The 20741-nt window shown below is 53.6% G+C and overlaps 1 protein-coding gene across 2 annotated transcripts in view; it reads right to left on the bottom strand.

The window, feature by feature from the left end:
- Window positions 1-13185: 13185 nt before the first annotated feature.
- Window positions 13186-20741, bottom strand: part of ELAVL1 (ELAV like RNA binding protein 1) — a 36667-nt gene continuing 29111 nt past the window's right edge. The window contains exons 5-6 of one of the 2 annotated variants that reach the window (XM_082733450.1): window positions 17452-17587; window positions 13186-14747 (exon numbers count right to left, since the gene is read on the bottom strand). In XM_082733450.1, coding sequence (XP_082589576.1) covers window positions 14423-14747; window positions 17452-17587 — 461 coding nt within the window. In that variant the 3' untranslated portion in view covers window positions 13186-14422. Of the gene's footprint in view, window positions 14748-17451; window positions 17678-20741 lie in introns of both variants that reach the window. The other variant, XM_082733449.1, reaches the window with a different exon arrangement.

Genomic DNA, 20741 nt, shown 5'->3' on the forward strand with positions numbered 1-20741 from the left:
TTCTAGACTTCACGATCTTCCTGCTGTCAGATCCAGAAAGCCTCTTTCTAGGAAGAGCGGTTGTGTGCCGAAGGCAAAACAGATAAAAACATTTCCGGATTATCAAATTCATAATCTGCCACATCGCGTATCAAGTCTCATGCTCTAATCTGTCACTACCGGCGGCTTGTGTTTCTTCCAAGATTTCATTCTATCCAGCACATTTAGATGTGTTCTGGATCCGTTCTTTCCTCTGAGCAAGGAGGGCGATACCCCTGCTTTCTTCTAATGTAAAAAGAGTCTTTTTTAAAAAATAAGAATCACCAGAGAAACTTCTTTATTTTTTCTTAAAAGATGTAATTGATTTATTTGAAAGAGAGAGAGAGAGAAGCAGGCTTCCTGCTCAGCAGGGAGCCTGATGTGGGATTCGATTCCAGGGAGGTGAGAAGTGGCTAGATTAGCTCCTTTCCTCCTATATCCCCTTGCTCAGGGCGTTAGAAAGGACTGGGTGAGAAAGTCTTGAGTCGCCGGTATTGAAATTCTGTGGGAATAAACATGCACAGCTGCCAACATTAATTTTACTTCCGGACCTTTGAGTTCTAGGCAGCTAGAAACACATCCACTGGCCACATTCCACATCAAAAGTCGCTCGGAGGGAACACGTGAAGGAGCTATCCTTGTGCTCCCTCCGGGATAAAAGGCACAGTAGACTTGGTTGGCAGAAGCAAGTGGTGCCTTTGACCTTGTGCCAGGAGACCTGCTCATAGTGTATAAGAACTATAGTGATCTTCTGGGCACACTGGAGAGTTTTGTAGCACAATCTGGGGAAACTGAGGCTACGCAGTAATAAATACACTTTGTATCTTGAGAGTTTTCGTGATTTTAAAGAAATCGTCATCTGTTTTTCAATTCAACCAAAATGGAGAGTAAAAAAAGAAATCTACCCACATCTGCATTCCAGGGACTTTCCTCTTTCATTTTTTTATTTTCAGGTTTTTTCATACCTAGTATTTCCTGAGATGATGAATAAAATAGTTGTAAGAAGGTGGGTATATGTTACTGTTCTGACTTTACTTCCCCCAGATCAATTCCAAATACCATTTTTTTGTTTATTTTAAATAGACTCCACACCCCACGTGGGGCTTGAACTCACCTCTCGGAGATCAAGAGTTGCACGTCCTACTGACTGAGCCAGCTGGGAGCCCCTAGTTTCAAATACTATTTAAAAAAGAAGTTTGGTGGGGGTGCCTGGGTTGCTCAGTGGGTTAAACCCTCTGCCTTCGGCTCAGGTCATGATCCCAGGGTCCTGGGATCGAGTCCCACATCAGGGCTCTCTGCTCAGCAGGGAGCCTGCTCCCCCGCCCCCCCCTGCCTCTCTGCCTACTTGGGATCTGTCAAATAAAAAAAAAAAAATCTAAAAAAGAAGTTTAGGAAAGATTCTACAGTTTATCACGTGTCCTGGTATCCTGGGGACAAGCGGGGAGGGGGGGCATCTAGCACACGAGGAGGAGTGTCTATGAAGCCCCTGAGACCGGTGGCGAGCGTCTGAGTGCAGTGGGAGGGATTCGTGTTATTAATAACACCTTTGAGGCAGGATTCACATACTACGAAACTCATCCTTTTTTTTTTTTAAGATTTTATTTATTTATTTTATAGAGATCACAAGTAGGCAGAGAGGCAGGCAGAGAGAGAGAGAGAGAGGAAGGGAAGCAGGCTCCCTGCTGAGCAGAGAGCCCAATGCGGGGCTCCATCCCAGGACCCTGGGATCATGACCTGAGCTGAAGGCAGAGGCTTTAACCCACTGAGCCACCCAGGTGCCCCCGAATTGTATACATTTTAAAAGGATGAGTTTCGGGGTGCCTAGGTGGCTCAGTGGGTTAAACCCTCTGCCTTCGGCTCAGGTCATGATCCCAGGGGTCATGGGATCGAGCCCCGCATCGGGCTCTCTGCTCAGTAGGGAGCCTGCCTCCCCCCCTCTCTCTGCCTGCCTCTCTGCCTACTTGTGATTTCTGTCTGTCAAATAAATAAATTAAAAAAAAAAAAACCTTTAAAATGTATACAATTCAGCGGTTTTTAGTATATTCACAGAGTTGTACGACTATTACAATGTCTAATTTTAGGATATTTTTATCGCCCCCTCCCAAGAGAAAACCTGTGCCTATTCCTCCCTTCCCCCAGCAAGCTCTGACCAATTTCCCGTCTCTGTGGACCCCCCTGTTCTCAGAGGGGAGGACATACCGGATACAGGTGGTGTGGAAAGTTCGTACCCTAGTAACTCCTCGGGTATGTACAGCACTTAATGACTTATAAAAGGCATTCACATGGTCACCTAAGTATCAATAAATACCATGAAATGAAAAAAAAAGGGGGGGAATGCGCCTGGGGTGGGTCAGCCTGTCGAGCGCCTGACTCTTGATCTCAGCTCAGGTCTTGGGTTTGAGCCTCACAGAGGGCTCCACGCTGGCTAAGATGCAAGAGGGAGCAGCAGCGTCAAGGGCAGAGACAGGCCGGCTGGCGCAGGACTGGGGGCTGGGAGCCACCGACCCATCGGGAAATGTCACATCCCAGCATCCAGATGGGGTCGTCCCTGCTGGGTCCTGGGATCAAGCCCCGTCTTCTTCTACCCTCTCCTGCCCTCTGCCGTTGAGACTTCTCCAGAGTGCGGGGGTGAGGGAACTGCCAGGGTAGAGATCAGGGTCCAAGCTGATGGTGCCAGCATTTTGGGGGCCCCGTATTCCCCAGGCTTGCCCTCCTGGGTTCTGGCACATTCTGCCATATTTGCAGATGGAGTTGTCCCGGGAGCCCTGCCCCACTGCTCTCAGAATCCCCCTGTCCTGTTCCGCCAGGGGCTTCTCCCTCCTCCTCCCTCCTCTGGCCCCTCCTGGTTCCACAAAACCTCCCCAGTTCCTCGACCCCCATCCAGACTTGGCCTCTCAGGCTGGCCTGGGAGGGCTCACGCGCGTGGTTGTCTAGTGGAAGGCGTTTTCCCAGGCAGCCTACGGTCCCTAACGAGCTGCAGTGAAGGCTCCGGTTTTGACTTTGGCTTAAAACTTCCAGTCCGGGGGCACCTGGGTGGTGCCGTCAGTTGAGCACCCAACTCCTGGTTCCGGCTCGGGTGGTGATCTCACGGTCGTGAGATCGAGCCCCGCATCGGGCTCTGTGCTCAGGGCAGAGCCGGCTTGGGATTCTCTCTCCCGCTGCCTCTGCTCCTCCCACTCATGTTCTCTCTCTCTCTCTCTCTAAAATAAATAAATCTTTATAATTTCCAATCTGTTGTGAAGCAATAGGCTGTTCCCCACAAATTCGTATGTTGCAGTCCTGACCCTCAGGACACTTCCGGATGGGACCTGATTGGGAGACAGGTTCACTGCAGGGACGGTTAGTGAAGATGATGAGGTCATCCTGGAGGCGGGGGGCCCCAAATCCGACAGGACTGCGTCGCTATAAAAGCGACATTTGGACACAGGCACGCACACAGGGACACCCGTGTGAAGACGGAGGCAGAGATGGTGGTGAGGCTCCCAGAAGCCAGGGGACGCCAGAGATGGCCAGCAGGCCCCTGACGCCAGAGAAGGGCTGGAATAGGCTCCCCCTGCCCCCCCAGAAGAAACCAGCCTGCCCCCAGCCGCATCTCTGACTTCTGGCCTCCTGGACTGTGACACGATACACTTCTGTTATTCAAGTCCCCCTTGCCAACAGATACCTACCTCTCCCGACTCCCTGTTCCTGTGGGAACAGACCCATTCGGAGCCTTCCAGGTTGGCACCGCCAGGGCCGAGCCCCCGTGGGTGAGTCAGCTGGTCGCACTCACTGGCATCGGATTCTTGGCAGTTGGAACACCTAAGATGATTTTTGTCTTTTTTTTTTTTTTTAAAGATTTTATTTATTTATTTGACAGAGAGAAATCACAAGTAGGTAGAGAGGCAGGCAGAGAGAGAGAGGAGGAAGCAGGCTCCCTGCCGAGCAGAGAGCCCGATGCGGGACTCGATCCCAGGACCCTGAGATCATGACCTGAGCCGAAGGCAGCGGCTTAACCACTGAGCCACCCAGGCGCCCGATTTTTGTCTTTTGACTGAGGTGAAACACATGTAACAGAAAATTCGCCCTCTTAAAGTGAGCAATTCCGCGGCATTTAGCGCATAGAAGTGGTGCAAACGTCACAGTCTGTAGTTCTAGAACATTTCCATCACCCTCAAAGGGAACCCCTGTCCCCACGAAGCAGCTGCTCCCAGCCCTCCTCCCTCAGTCCCAGGCAGTGACTGATTTACTTTCTACGGATTTACCTGTTCTAGACATTTCTTAGCAATGAAATCAGACAATATGTGACTTTTTTTCGGGGGGGGGGGTAAGATTTTATTTATTTGAGAGGGACAGAGAGAAAACACAAGTTGGGGGTGCCGGGAGAGGGACAAGCGGACTCCCCACCATGCAGGAAGCCAGATGCGGGGCTTAATCCCAGGACCCCAGGGTCATGACCTGAGTCAAAGGCAGACACCGAACCGACTGAGCCACCCGGGCGCCCCAATATGGGACCTTTTGTGTCTTGGCTTCCTTTGCTCAGCACGTTTTCTAGGTTCGTCCACACGGTAGCCTGTCAGAGCTTTTCTCCTTCTTACGGCTGAGTCCTACGCAGCTGTACGGATGGACCACGATTTGCTCACCCACGGACCACGTGTTTGACCCCGTGATTATGTGCGGACGGAGTGCCAGAACAGCTGGAAGGACAGAGGCCGTAGGGGACTCGGCGGCCCAGGCTGGCGGGGCCAGGAACCAGTGGGGAGTGTGGGTGGGGAGGGACGTGGGCAGTGACGGAGGGAAGGCAGGGCGAGCACGTGCAGAGGACAGTGCACCGGCGGCCGGCGGCAGGGGACAGCAGGTTGCTGTCCTTTGTGGGCTTCCCGTCCCCAGGGGCTCGGGGCCAGGGCTGACGGGCTCCCCGACCTCAAGCTGCCTACGGAGGCAGAAGCCCTTGGGGTGGGCTGGGAGCCCAGGAGGGGCCGCGCCCCAGACGAACACCCAGGCCCCTGCCACCCCGTCACTGCCCACCTTGCTTCTTTTGGCGCTGAGTACTCTCCGCCAGCAACCCCAGTGTGGATTCTCACGGGGACTGGCCGGGACTGGGTGTGTTGGGCTGCGGTCAGCACCAGCAAGGGGAGCGGGTACCTCCCCCGCCGACCTGGGCACCAAGGGCAAGGGAGTCTCGGCCGCACCTGGAGGCCTGCAGGCTCATGCAGCAGGTGGCGCGAGCCGCAGCCAGGTGGGCGGCTTCGGGGGACCCTCTGCAGACCCACGCGGCCCCGTGCTCCGTGTCGCGCTCTGCTGTGGCCATTTTAACATTCTCAGTACATTTTTTAAACTTTATTTATTTATTTATTTATTTTTAAAGATTTTATTTATTTATTTGACAGAGAGAGAGAGATCACAAGTAGGCAGAGAGGCAGGCAGAGAGAGAGGAGGAAGCAGGCTCCCCGCTGAGCAGAGAGCCCGATGCGGGGCTCGATCCCAGGACCCCGGGATCATGACCTGAGCCGAAGGCAGAGGCTTAACGCACTGAGCCACCCAGGCACCCCTAAACTTTATTTTTAATCGTGGTAAAATTCGTATGACATGAGATTTGCCATCGTAACCATTAAGCGTCCAGCTCAGTGACATGAGGCGCACTCACACTGTCCTGCCGTCATCCCCACCTTCTGTTTCCAGAACCTTCCATCTCCCCAAACAGAGACTCCGTCCCCACGAAGCACGGACTCCCCAGCCCCTGACCCAGCCCCGGCTCCCACCCTCTCCTCTCCTGTCTGTGTGGACGGGACTCCCCTGGGGCCCTCCTGGGAGCGGGGTCCTGCGGGACGGGTCCTTCTGGGTCTGGCTGCTCTCGCTGAGCCCCGTGTCCTCGGGGTCCCTCCACACCATGGCAGGGGTCAGGATGTCCTCCCTTTATAAGGCTGCATATATTCCAACGTATGGACCACATTTTATCTGAAATATTTTCTTCTTTTTTAAGAACATGGGGCCGGAACTCACGACCCTGAGATCAAGAGTCGTATGCCCCACCGGCTGAGCCAGCCAGGCGCCCCTTGTCTGAAATTTCTGAACAAAGCCCGTTTTCATTCTGCACTGCGCCTCACAAATCGTGTAGCCTGTCCTGCCAGCCACTGTCACGTGGAATCCAGCAGGAGAAACCCTTCCAGGCAGCAGGAAGCACGCTCAGTCTCCTTCCCGAAACACACGGAGGGGAGCTCAGTGTGGGCCACACAGCGGACCCCCACCGCACTGCTTTGGGGGAGCTCGGAGAAGACCTGCTGGCAAACCTTGGAGAAGGCCAGGTATGGGCTGAATTGTGTCGCCTGAAAAATACGTGTTGGTGTCCTAACCAGGAGGACCTCCGCATGTGACCTTATCTGGAGACGGGGTCTTCAAGGAGGTGGTCAAGTTGAAAGCTGAGATCAGTAGGGTGGGCCCTGACCCAATGGACTGAGGTCATAGAAAGGGGCAGTTTGGACAGACGGACACGCAGAGACAGGAGACGGCCGTGTGACTGGGTGACATGTCTACAAGCCCAGGAATGTCCCCCTGCCTCTAAGACTCACGCCAGCCTGCAGGATGTCGCCAGGGGTGGCTGGGAGGGCCCTGACTCCTCCTTCCCCCTGTCCCCTGCCGACCCCGTCCTCACCGACAAGCTGCCACACCTTCCAGTCTGATTCCTGGCCTTTTCAGGGATATAACCTGCGTCGGGCAGGGGGGGGGGATTAAAAGGACCCGAACAAGGAAGAAAGAGAGGGAAGAACACGGGCTGCTTGACACACAACCTCTTTAAATTCAAACATGTAAGACGGCATCTTCACGTGGCTGAAAGGTTTAAAAATAACTTACCAAACACATCTTTTTCCTTGGGTCACAAAAACAGATGAGTGGAATGTTTTAAGATGTTTTAAAAATGATCAGAAAAGATCATAATAAATCTGGACGCCTTTTGCCGAAGCACATTTAAGGCTCGTGCTTCTGTGCCTCTGTGGGTCCAGGCCCCAGACGCCTCCACGGCGGGCGTCTTCCAGCACCAACCAGGTCTCTCGGGACGGCCCCCTCGGCCGTCAGCGGTCCGGGCGGGACTCCGACACCTCCGCCTTGCACACATCCCTTGCCAAGAGTCCCTATACTTGGTCACTTCCATTTTTCACCTGGAACCGCTGTGCTGCGGGCTGTTTTCCTGTCCCCCGTGAGCTCACACACCGCGGATGCCCTGTGGGGACTCGCAGTGGACCTGCCTCGTCCCGGCCCAACACTGGTGGCGAGGAGGCAGCGGAGGGACGGAGGTACCAGTCCCCCTTCACCGCGGGGGTGGCCTCAGCCCTGGAGACCTGTGAACCTGCTGGCCCCGCCCTGGGGAAAGGCAGCGCGCTCACCTCCACCTGCCTCGGAGCGTGTGCCCCTGAGCCTCCAGTTCAAGCACGTGTGACCCTCCTCGGGAGTCCTGTGGCCCCGGGTTCGGCAGCCCGGCCACCGGAGGGGCCCCTGTGGGAAGTTGCCAGTTGCCACGAGTTCCGTGTGTCCACTCAGACTGTCCCCGTCACGCCGTCCGCATCTGGTGACGACCCACACGGTGGTTTCCCTGGGACGTGGCAATTTTATGTACGAGGACGAAGAACGCTTGCATCCCCTTGTAGAGCACTGGCTTTCCCGGAGGCCGCAGGTCCTCCCGCCCTGGACTCCAGGATCTTTCCTGTGCGGCCCCTGGTGGCCCTGGAGCTCCTGGCCTGGCACAGACTGTATCTGATCGCGTCTGTGACACTCTCACAAAACTAAGAGGCAAGTGAAACCTGGAATGCTCTACACCAGACTGGTTAAAAAGGAAAAAAAACAAAAAACAAAAAGCAAAGCACCGAATGCCGTCTCCTCTCCGACCAGCCGAGCTTCATTTGCACCATCTGTAAAATGGGCACCTGCGCAGCGCTCGCCACGAAGCTCTCCCTCACAGGGATGAGCCCGTCAAGGGCTGCCAAGCACTCGGCAAAGCAAACGGCACGACTGGTCGCCAACAGCAGCCACGCCTGCCTGTCACCGTCTTCCAGCCACCGCCCACTCTTCTCTGTGCCGCCACACGCGGCCGTACCCGCCTGGCTCTCGGCTCGCCCGCACGGGCTGGGGGTCTTCAGGCTGGTCCTTTCCGACCACTGCCAGGCCCCAGCACGTGGAGGAAAAAAGGTGTTCACTTGGGACAAGTGCTCCCAAGCCAGCTTTCTCTGTGGTGCAGGACGGCCGTGGGGCTTCCCAGAGCTGGCGGGTGGAAAGCCCAGGGCTCTGCCAGGGGTCAGAGGCTCTAAGCCCTCGGCCACCAGCATCTTTCTTGAGCCCCAGAGGATAAGGGGTCAGTTCACGGTGCTCCCACGGCCCGCACTCTCATGTCACGACTTGGATCTTATTATTAAACACAAACCAGTTTCCCAGATGACAATGGTGCCTGTGATTTTTTTCCCTTCTCTCCTGGAAATCCTTTCAAATTGGGCTGTTACTGAGGTTAAACAAAAAAACAAAATTCAGAGATAAAGGGAGGCAGGTCCTCGAAAGCGTAACCTTGAACGGAAACACGGAAGCAGCTCAGGAGACCATCTGGTGAAGAGAGCTCCCCGCCCCCAACCACCTTGCACATGGGGCTGTCTCTCGGGCCTCCACATTCTGGGGTGAGGGGGAACTGGCAGCCATTAGGTGGAGATGGGGGGCTGGTAGGCTTCGTTGAAGCACACTTCTGGCCTCACCAGGGGCGCTGGTTAGACATGCAGACTCTGGTTCACCCCGGACCTGCTGACACCGAGTCTGCTTCTAAACGAGGCTCCTGGAGGAAGTGGACCGCGCTCTGGTCCAGGAAGCCCTGCTGTCTAACACACGGAGAAGGACTGACACCCAGATCCTTTTTCTCCTTGATGCCTAGGACTACCGGCACCTGAGAGGCTGCCCAGGGGTCCCGGGGCCCCAGGAGCCCCGGCTGGAGGCCCCAAGCTGGCCCTGGGTCCGAGGACCCGAGGGACACCCTCAGAGCCCCTTCTTGCTGGAATGCCAACCTGCTTCCCCAGGTGGCACCAGACTGATCCTCTCTACAGGGAACCCATGGGACCGTTTAGCCACATCTGGAAACGAGGGAGATGGGTGGGTGTTACGGACCCCTGTGCTCTGTTGTGCCTCCACGTGAGAACTCACTCTCTCATCACCAAAGGAGGTTAGCATCAGAAGATACTCAGTATGGCCATGGCCATGGGGCTCTGGTGTGGGGAGCAGATGGGAGAGGCAAGGCCCAGGGGCAACGCAGGAAGCCCACAAACCTCTCAGAGAATCTCTGGAGAAGAGAGGCCTCTGGGTCTCCCAGGGGAGGGGGCTGGCTTGTGTGGACGTGCTGGGCAGGGGCAGTGGGTGGGGGTGGGAGGGGGCCTTCCCCTCTATACCCCGGGGCCGGGCTGTCCCAGTGCACTCTGTGGCGGGGCACACAGGGGACAGCCAGGCAGAAGGCAGCTGTCGCTCACCTAGCCAGGAGGGAGTCACCTGCGGCCCTGCGCGGCGCTGTGCTCAGCGGGGCTGCTTATAATCACACACCATCAGCCCTACACCACCACATCTCGATGAGCCCACTTCATTTATTACCAAAATATCACACAATTCCAGTCAGAGTTAACATACAGCATTTAACAAACCTGATCCCTGTGGAAAGATCTAAGTATTTGGACAATTGAGTCATTTGGAACCGTAAGTAACACCCCGAACCGATATCACTCCGTACTCCAAAAATACGCTTTGAGAGCTTTGGAAACTGAATTAAAATGTCTACACAGCTATGAACAATTGTTTAATAAAACTTTTTCATGTTTCCATTACATGTAAATATATCAATTTGGCATCTCTATAAAAACTCTGAAAATGGTGCAAAAGTTTCATTCTCTTTGAGAAAGCCATTGACAAAAAATATTCACACTTCACTAAAATTTTGAAAAATGGTCTTCTTTCAAAGCTTCTTTATTAATCTGAAATCTTCTGGATTATCAAAATCTAGGTTTGCTCTTTTCCTCCTAAGACACTAAAGAACATTTATTCACAAGGATCAAAAGGCAAATGGGGAGACGGAAAACTGAGAAGGGCTTTTTTTTTTTTCCCTGAAAATAATAAAAAAGAGCTAGTTACATAAGCATCCTCAAAAGAACACGATGGGATTCATTTTATTGTTGACTTTTGGACAGCAGTGTCAGACTTTATTGAAAACAAACCCATGTAAAAACAAAGTTAAAATGAAAAATGGTACCTGAAAAATAAATTATTTTATATAAAACAAATCAATAACTTAAAACACACTAATATACAAAACTACCCATCTACTGTACAACACGGGAACCAGCTGGTCGAGCGCCCGCCCCCCGCCCCCCAGAGCAAGTCACTGGAAACGGAACAGTACATGGTCACAAGGTGGCCCCAACCCACGGACAAGGCTTCTCTCCCGGTGGAGTGCCACAGAACCCTCTCAGAGCCACTGCTCGAGCCGTCGGTTAGCCTAACTTAGGTCCCTGCGGTGGCGTACAAATAATTTTTTGTTTTTTTTAATGACCAAGCAGAAAAGTGAAAACTAGGTCACCAAAAGGCTGTGGGAAAATATACGATACAATCATTAGAAGTCAGAGGCAAATCAAAAGGTTTGGAAGCGTGCACCCTGCCGGAGGTCTGGGGTTCGGGTTCTACTGCTACGGTCAGCGCGGGCCAATCGGGCCAATCGTCAGTGCCGCCAACAGAAAGCACCGGCGACGTGGGCCGGGGGCCGGGCCTGGGAATCTGATGGACAGCAGGAGGTGCTTCCTGAGGAGCTGCCTCAGGTCCCAGAGGTGCCAGAGGTCCTGGGAAGGTGGCAGAGATTTCAGGGGGAGGGCTCGGGGAGGGCGGTGGCTGGGGGACAGAGACCTTTGGCAGCTTATTCTTACTCTCCATCCAACCCAGGAAGGCTGCAGAAAGCACAGAGAAATAAAACCAGGCGGAATCGGATGTGAAATGGAACAGCTGGGCGATGTTAACTTTGATTTTCAAGGCTGACAGTGGACGTGGGGTTGGTCAACGGCCCCAGTTTGGAGGCAAACCAGGACGAGTTATTGCCAGTAACCGTCTACAGATTCATCTCCTGGTCTGACCCAGCAGGGGCCACAGCCGCCCCCCCCGCACCCCCCCCATCCCCGGTCCCCAGCTGCCAGCTCAGAAAGCACCAGCTCCCTATAGCAGCTTGGGTCCGGCCCTGGACACTGGGTTTCCGGCATGAACACCAAGTGCAGACTCTCACAGGTTAAGGCAGCTGCCCTTGGCAAGGGAAGGACTCACCTTCAGGGAACAAAGAAGGCAGAGCCTGCCCAGCACCATCTGCCTACAGGCTAAGAAAGCCCGTCTCGCAGCTATTCCGGCAAGATGGTGGCGGGGGTGGGGGGTGGGGGGTGTCCCAGTCACAGGACATGCGACTAGAGGCACAGCTAGCGCAGAAAACCACAGCTTGGCGTATTACCATGAAAAACTAAAGAAGGGCAGAGCCAAGGCGTATTAAGTGACTAATAATTCAACCGGAACCAGGTTCAGAAATTTAGAGCTTCTTAGCAAACGACTATCAGGGGAAGTTACGCCAAAAGAAAATTCAGTCAAAGCCTCTTTGGTATTTATGTACCAAACCAAACTCTCGATAAATTAACATTATCTACTCTTTAATTCTTTTTTTTTTTTTTCATCAAAATTCCCAAATAAAAGGAGAGCACTCATTTTGCGAAATACAAATATGATTGACCTATGTAAAAAACTTTTTTAAAAAACAGTTTTCTTTTGGATCGTGACTTTTAAAAAATGGGATCTTCCTTTTTGCAAACAAGCCTGGAGAAGAGAAAATGAACCTTTTGGACCCAGGGCCAGCACCTGATACATCACCGGGAGCGACAGTTGCTTTTCAGGGTTAAGTAGCACGGCAAGAGGGAGAGCCTTCTACACACCTGCAGACGCGCACTCCCACAGAAGCGCGCGGGCGTTTTAGCCAGAAGGCTCTTCCGAGTGGAGCCCGCGTGAAACGAGGATTTGACTGAACTCAGAAAGCTCAGGCAACTCTCAAAGGCTCTTCTCCTCCTCAACGCGAGCATCAGAGTAATCAACAGGGGAGGGAGGGGCGGCGGCGCTGGCTCGGAGCCCACCATCGTTTCACGGCTTAGGCTTCCAACAGAATCCGAGGAAGACACGGGACACTAGTGAGGGCGGGCAGGCGGGAATGTGTGTCGAGGAAGAGACCTAAGGGTCGCTTTCAGAACTGGGAATCTCATCTTCACTGAGAAGACGCTGGCCCAAGCGAGCACAAGCTGAAAGGCATATTATTCCAGGAAAACATCCTGGTCTGCGGTGAGGAGGGCTCTGGGGCGGACAGAGCAGGGGGCACTCTCTTCTGTGTCAAAAGCAGGCAAACGGGCCTTGGCTCTGGGTTCCAGGAGGAGGCACGTAAGCTGGCTTTGACTCAGTATCTGGAAACTTCCGCTGGAGGCGGGGGTGGGGGGGTCCTCCATGGCACATGGCCAACTCATGAGAAGGCCTCCAGGTATGAACTTGGCCCCTTCTGTGGGAACACAGCACAACATCTCAAGTCGGGGAGGATAATGCAAGCAGTTGGCAGCCCCTCGGCGAAGTCTGAGGGATACGGGGCTGGGACAGGCAGCCTCAAGTGGTCCGGGGGCTTCTCAGAACACTGACCTGCTCTGGAGAAGGCTGTGCCCTTTTCTTTTTTATTTTTCCCACTTAAATAAATAAATAAATAGGTAGGTAGGTAGATAGAGATAAATAATACCACAATTGCATGATATTGATCAACTAAAACTGCCTACTATTATGTGTTTTAGTCTTATGTCAAGGCTAAAAACTGCTGGTACTAAGTTCTCCTGTTTTCGATTCTCTCTAAACACTAGATATTAGTCACATCACACTCCTGAGGAGTTGCCTAGAGGTCCGGCCTTGCTACTTCTCAGGCTCTCTCTCTGACTCTCCCTACTGGCCCCCCCGTTTTAAAAAACGGCGTCTGTGACCGCACACACCTACGTCACAGACCTGTAAATGCTTTGTCTCGAGGCAAGTCTTTGTTTCTTAAGATCTTTTACAAATCCTCCCTGAATGCTGGCCGTCTGGACCTTACCTAGCCAAAAAGAAAGAAAAGGTAAAATAAAAAACAAAACAAAATTCGAGCAAAACAAAATCAAATTTAATGGTCTTAAATGCAAAAGTAAAAACAAACAAAAAACACAAAAAAGCAAAAGAAAATTAACAGAACAGAACAACCCAAAATGTCAAGGCAGTTATGGAGAGAACTTGGGAGGGTTAATCTTTAAAACTACAAATCAAAGGTTTTTTTTTTTTTTTTTTTTTTTGTTAATAGATAACTGGCAAGAAGTAAGTACTTTTCTGCTGAGTGTTCATACGAAAGCAAAGTTTCAAAACAAAATCCGACTAAAATAGAAACAAGTCTAGCGCTCACGAGAAGGGATGCGAGAAATACAATGCTCAAATGTTTCTGTGTTCTTAAAGTATGGAGCGATCTTAGGCATTCGAGCTGTGTGAACTGCTCTTGGAAAGTGGAGAAATGACCGGGAACACCAGTGCCCGGTGTGCGGGGCACCGCGCATGCAATGTGTGCACAGAAATCCGGGATGTCAGAGGAGCAGCCCATCTTCAGGCGCGCCTGGAGTTAGGTCTGACTCTGGAATATACTGGAGTTTCCCTGAAACTCTTTGGTCCGTTCCCACTGGCGCCTGGGCTTACGAAACCCGTGCGTGTCCTTCTCTGGAGGGCCCGGCGAGGCCCGGCGTGTGGCCCACCCCCTCCCCGGTGGCAGCCCCCGCGGACGGCCCGCTGCAGAGCCCCGGGGCTGAGTGAGCAGGAGGTGGCAATGGCACCTGCTGGGGAAAGCAATTTCCTGTCAACCAAAGCAGAAATCGCTTAAAATGTTGAAGCGGTTGAGAAAACGCACACTCAGCATCTGTCTAACGTCTTTAGTTGGAAAACTAAAACTAAAAGGTCATGTCTTTTTTTTTTCTTTTTTTCTTTTTTTTTTTTTTATATCCAGTTTGTGGAGACACCGAATGAAACGAGTGTTAGACAGTCTTAGAAGTTAAAGCATGCTTCAGGGTCACCACCGTCCCGAGGGACTGGTTAGTCAATGCAGTCTACTTAGATTTCTGTTTAATATATATTTTAAAGGAAATAACTTAAGAAACTTAAATTGGTCTAACATTGTGGGATTTCAAACATTTGAACATGTCGGTTGCATCCCGGAGTATAAAAACCTTTTCACTTCTCATTTAGACTAAGACAAACACTTGTGAAAATTGGCGCAAAATGAGTTGTACACTAACAAAAAAGTTTCAACTTCTTCACTCTGAATTATCTATTCCGTACAAAAAAAAAAAGCATGAGCGAGTTATTTGTGGGACTTGTTGGTTTTGAAGGAAACCTGTAAGATTTTGTCCCCCAGGCGGTAGCCGTTCAGACTCGCTATGGCCATGGCGGCTTCTTCATAGTTTGTCATGGTCACAAAGCCAAAGCCTTTGCACTTGTTGGTGTTGAAGTCGCGAATCACTTTCACATTGGTGACTGCCCCAAAGGGGCCAAACATCTGCCAGAGGATCCCCTCATCGGCGTCCTGCCCGAGGTTGTAGATGAAGATGCACCAGCCCGAAGACGCGTTGCCTGGGACATTGACACCAGAAAGCCCACTCATGTGATCTACACCCATAGGGGAGAACCTAGCAAACAGAGAGCACAGCATGCAGGTCAAGGTCACGCGGGCTGGTGTGCGACGCAGGGGCAGGGGCACGGCGGGCAAGGCGGGCACACCCCCATGGGTCACGAACGGGAAGTCGGTATCGGGGGGGCGCTGCTCCCAGCTCTGCAGAGAGCTGGCCCCAAGGAGAGACACTTGTCACCTGCAGAGGGTCAGAGACTCAACCAGCTCCCCTTGGAGTGACGGCCTGTCAGTGACCAGCCGCTCCCTTCAGCCCTTCCATCGCTGGGGCGGGGGGGTTGGGGGGTGGGTAGGTCCTGTTTAGTCATTCCCGGCCTTCCCTTGTTTTAAAGGATGGAAGCTTCTCCACATCCTCCTAGGTGCTGTCATACCCGCAGATCTCCCGAGAGAACTCACTCTTTACAACCTATGCCTCTGTATATGTGTATGTCTGGCCGGAGGGAGCAGGGATTTTTTTCTTCCTCCCCCCACCACCTAAATTCGGTACCCTGCCCTCATCTTGACCGGCCTGTCAGCGGGGTGCCAACCCTGTGAAGGGCCAATGCAGGGCACAGGGAATTCCTTCCCATGGCTCCAGGCCACCTTGCGCTGCGGGTTCACAGCATCCCAGGAGGGCCAGGAGCCCAAGTGATGGCTGTGAACTACAAGTCTGCCCAGCTGGACCAACACCGTGGGACCCTTTCCAAAGCAATGCTTTCAACTGCATACACGATAAGCCTTCTGCAAGCATGTAGCCACTGCAACAGGATAAAGGAGATGATAAAATTGTTGCTGAAGCCACATGGCCTCTGAAGGTTTCAGAAAAATGGACTCTGGGTCAGTTTAAGAAAACCCAAGTGTGACACAGCATCTGTGGGGTCACGCTGTGCAGGAAGTTACGACCTGCTCTGAGACAGAATCGGGCTTTGAGCTGTGGTGCTGGCCCAGGGGGAGCAGGAGCTTTCAAGGACCACTCAACAGACCAATCTTTTGACAGACACGAGACCGGAGTGATGGGCTCCCCGGGAAGGGCCTGCTTATCTAGAGATTCTTCCCGATGCGGGTTTGGAAGAATCAAGATACAGGACTGGCCTGCCTCTGAATCTGCAAAAGTACTTGTGAACACCTCACACCGGGATGTCTGAGTTGGTTAAAATGACTCAGGTGGCTTGTTAATGGACTTGACTCTGCCTGAACAGTGATCCCAATGTCACTGAAGCAGGGGTAGGAAAAAGCACCCTTGTTATCTGTGGGATAGTAAGCCACGGTGGTTTTCAGTGAAAACTGGAAAGACGTTTAAACTTTTGATGGACCCTCATTTCCCCCCCAACCCCTGGTTCTGTGGGAAATCAAATATGGGCCCGAGTTAGGCCAGTTAACCGGAACCTCATGTACCTGTCGTACTGAAAGTAACCTGAGGTCTTATTTCATAGGTTCTCAGTCCTACTCAGCATTAATTGGTTCTTCTCTGGTCACCGGAGCTGGTTTCTTTCATCCTGGCCACCAGGAAACCCACCTTTCCATTCTTTTCTCTGACGATACAAAGGAGAGCTGAACCTTCTTTCATTTGGGGGCTTTTCCTGCTGTGAGAACTGGCTGTGAACTCTCTGCTCCGCTGGCCTCTCTTCCTCTTACTTGCTGAGTCTGTCTTCCGGTGGCATGTGTTCCCTCCTGCCTCCCCGGCCACCCTCACTGCCCTCTGGCTCTTCTCGCCGTGAACCTCTCTGGTTGTAGGGATCCCCATCCTGCCTGGCCAGCAGTTTCGGCTGCTCTGGCCCCTTCCTTTGCTGTTGCTCGTTCCTGCGACCAGAGCCCCTCCCCCTCCTGCACCCATCCCCGGCTGCCCGGGGAGCCGGAACCCACTACACGTGGCTGTCCACGTATCCCTCCTGACTGGACTGTGTTCCTGACCTTCAAAAATGGATGGAGCTCACTTCCGCCCCAAGACACTTCCCCTGCTTTTGACTTGAACTAGAAAAGCCAGCGATGGAAGGCCCACTCTGGAACCTGAGCCGAGCCGAGAACCCTGCACTACTAGGTGTCAAAATCAGTGCCTCCCCAAATGGCCTCTGTGCCGACGAGCAAGGTTGTACCCAACCTCACCGATTAACACAAAGATGGGAAACCTGCAAAGTCGCATAAAAAGGTCCCTAACCTGCCCGAGATAAACCCTCACGCTGCTGCTTTAGGTTTTGACAAAAACAAAACCAAGGGGCCCGGCCGTCTGGACTGCCGCTCCTTAAGAAGCAAACACACCCGACTTGCAAGCCCAAGCTGCTGACTCTCACTGTCTCTGTCCTACTAGATCCTGGCGACCGGTCACTTTCAATCTGGGAAGATGAAGGGATGTCGGAAAACCATTCGCCTCTGGGACGGGGCTTCTCCCCAGCGAAGCCCTGGGGAGGTGGATGAGCGAGGGCTCCCCGCAGGCCAGGGAGCAGGGCAGCTTTCACCTCTGCACACCTGGGGCTGTGTGTTCCCACTTGTACACTCCCGGCCCCACTCAGGGCACCAGACCCCATACCCGGGGGTGCTCTGCACTCCCTGCTCCCCGGGCTGGCTGGAGAAGGAACCCAGGAGACTCAGATGGAAACCTTCTGCACAGACACCTTGCGGTGGGGGCGGGGGCGTGGGGACGGGCCCGGGCTCCGACCAGCCTCACAGGCCCCGCGGGCCGCGGGGGGCGGGCAGAGCTGCCCCCGTGAGAACGCCGCCTCCCGACCCACCTGAATCTCTGCGCCTGGTGGTGCACGGGGCCTCCGAAGCGCCTGGCGGGCGAGTGGTACAGCTGGGAGAGCAGCGCCACGTTTTTGTTCTGGTTGGGGTTGGCTGCGAACTTCACTGTGATGGGCTCGGAGGAACCTGGGGGTTTATGACCATTGAAACTGGTAATTGCCTCTTCTGCCTCCGACCGTTTGTCAAACCGGATAAACGCAACCCCTCTGGACAAACCTTTTCAACAAACCAACAGAAATGGAGTTAGGAGGGGAAAGGCAATGATTTTTTTCAAACTGAAAAAAAAAAAAAACAAAAAAAAACAACAAGTCAGTCAGGCTGCTGTGCTTCAAACCGGACGCTATCTTCATGAGGCAAACAAAAGTTAAACCTATATAGGGAAATGAATGAATGAACTTTTAAAAAACATAGACTGAGAAAAGATGAAGGTTTCGGACTTCCTTCTGAGTTGCAGCAGCAGCTACGGTCTCTGCCGAACGGTCTCCTGCTCACGGCTCTCTCACTCAAACCTCTTTTCTAGAACAAGCCATGGCGGAAGGGACGCCGCCTGCCATCGCCCCGTCAGCACCCGGTGCCCGCCGGCAGCGCACGGCCAGGCCGAGGAGCGGGCAGGCGGGCCACGGGGTCGGGTCTGAGGGACTCTCCCTGTGCTCCGGCCGGCAGGGCCCGGGAGCAGCCGCCGTGAACAAGGAGTGATGGCCGGTCCTGTGGTCCTGCCGGGCCTTTGCAGGCTGTCGCCTTCCCAGCTGGCCCGACAGAGTCCCTGGCGGCTCGGCCTTTTCCGTCATCCCCAGAGGGCACCGAGTCCTAGCGAACAGCCCTTTCCTCCTGCCCTCGGCTCACTCACCTTTTGGATGTTCCATTCTAAGGTCCCACTCCACACCCGTTCTGCTCCTGCGTCGCAAGGCCCGGGACCCCCAGTCCCCAGCCTCCAGCTGCGTGGGGAAGGCACTGTCTCTTGCTACCTAGACTGAGCCTCCTGAAGTCGGCCCGGGTCCCTGCTGTAACCTAATCTCTCTACAGAGTGAGAATGTGGGCCGGAACCAGGCTGCCTGAGCTCCGAGGCCTGATTATGAAGGCAGTGGCTGCTGTGGCACATGCATGAAACCTCGCAAACTGGGCAGAAGGGGCTCGGCCACACTCTACCCTGATCCGGGAGGCGTGAGAACCGTCCCCTGCAGAACTTGACGAACAGGGTGGGGCTGGGGCGAGGGAAGGGAGCCGTGGAAGAGGACCGGCTCCTTCTCTGGGGAGAAAAAAAGGGGGTCAAGTGTGAAGGTCCAAGTGCAGTGGAGACAGGACAGCCAAAGGCCAGTCTGAGTATGACGTCACGGCGGGAGTCATGGATACATTCTGGGGTGGTGGTGGTGGGGTGACTGTGGGAGGCGCCCTGTCCCAGACACTCTTGTCTCGACTGCCAGTCATAGCCTGTCTGAAGTCGCATTTTCTTCTCCAGAAAAATGCCTTCAGCACACAGTGAATGGCAATTATTAAAGCAGAACAGCCCAGGGCCTTGGGCCACCAGCTAAGTGAGCACACCAGGTGTCCCCCAGGCAGCTCCCACTTCCCACAGAGCCCCACCAACTGCCGCACGACAGGCACAGGCTGTGGGCCTCCCCCTGCTGGCCCAAAGGCCACAGAGGGGCACAGAGAGACTCAGACATGCCAGGTGGGATGCTGAAGTGACAAGTGCACTGTGAGGCACAGTCACCCACTCTGGGCTTAGAACTCCATGCCTCAGCCGGACTCAGACGCACCATCGTGGGCCCCATCTCAGCAGCCAGACAGCAGCCAGGGACCCTCAGGCCACGGCTTCCTTGTTTACAGCTTAACACACCGCAGAATCTCCATGGGGAGTCCAAGAGCACAAACCCCAGCTCTCCCAACTGGGAAACCCCCCCTCCTGGCGCCCCCCAGCACAGCACCCTGCGGGGGAGGGGCACACGGCTGCTCTTACTGGACTCCCGATTGCCTCCACCTTGGCTCCATGACTGTTGAAATATAAATTTAAAATTTACACAGCCAGGGGTGCCTGGGTGACTCAGTGGGTTAAAGCCTCAACCTTCGGCTCGGGTCATGATCCCAGGGGCCTGGATCGAGCCCCGAATTGGGATCTCTGCTCAGCAGGGAGCCTGACTCCGCCCCCCTCTCTGTTTGTCTCTCTGCCTGCTTGTGATCTCTGTCTGCCAAATAAATAAAATCTTTAAAAACAAACAAACAAAAAATTCATACAGCCAGAGGCACTGAATTAGTGAGAACAAACCCAGCAATTCACACATGTACCAAGAAAATTCTAGACACTGAGCTTGTTTTCCAATTTCAGTTCAGAAGGAATACCTAAAACCACACACTCAACATACATGGTTTGCATTTACTCTTGAACAGCACGAACAGTAGCCGTCCTGGCTGGCTCTTGCAGAAAGCCGCCCTCAGGGCTCCTGTTCCCGGCTCTGTTCTACGGAGAGGGACCCTGTTGAGGGACTCTGCCGTTAAGCAGAGAGCAAGTGTGTGTGTGGGTATGGTGTTGCTGCTCGGTTTTGTAAAATGACTTTCAAATGGGAACCACCCAGGTGAAATGAAGACAGCCCAAGGAAGAGAAAGTCGGCGAACTGATGAAACATACACCTAACCAACCAACCCACTGAACGATCTGAGGAATGAACACCTTTCGAAGCCGGCCCTGTGGTTTTTTCCCTTTTGTTTTCAGAATCAAGGGCAGAGATCACCGAAAGGCATGATTTCCAGATGAGTAAACTATAAAGTTCACAATTAAACTGGGTAAGAAGGCAAAAGAGATTTAAAAATGAAGTTCTGTCAATGAAGAAGTTTAAGAGAGCTGCCCCCTGCCGTCCACGCTACAGGGACATCGCAAGGAGGCACACTGGACACACAAGCCATCCAGCCATGCTGTTCTCTGCTCCCCGGGGATGCCTGTGGGAGCGTGAAGCTCCCATGGATGCCACACTGAGCTCACGGCCAAGCCGGGAGCCCTCTGATCCTGGGGCGCCACCCCCAACCTGCGACAGCAGCCTTACAGAGGGATGGGAGACCAGAGGCCCCACAAAGGGCTGTGGGCAATGGTCTGCAGAAGTGACCTCTCTCGGGGTGGCGGGAGCCCCTGGGAAAGCTAGTGGCCGGGGCGGGGGTGCTCTTGGGGAGAGCCGGCTCTACTCCAGCCATGCTGGGCTGCATGGAGATGAGCAGAGGCACAGCAGGACATGCAGCAGGAGGAGGACGGCCACGGGAGCAGAATGTAGCACGGTCTCGCCATCCAGGTCCC

Source organism: Mustela nivalis (genome assembly GCF_964662115.1).
Source record: "Mustela nivalis genome assembly, chromosome: 1".
In the NCBI taxonomy this organism is placed as follows: domain Eukaryota; kingdom Metazoa; phylum Chordata; class Mammalia; order Carnivora; family Mustelidae; genus Mustela; species Mustela nivalis.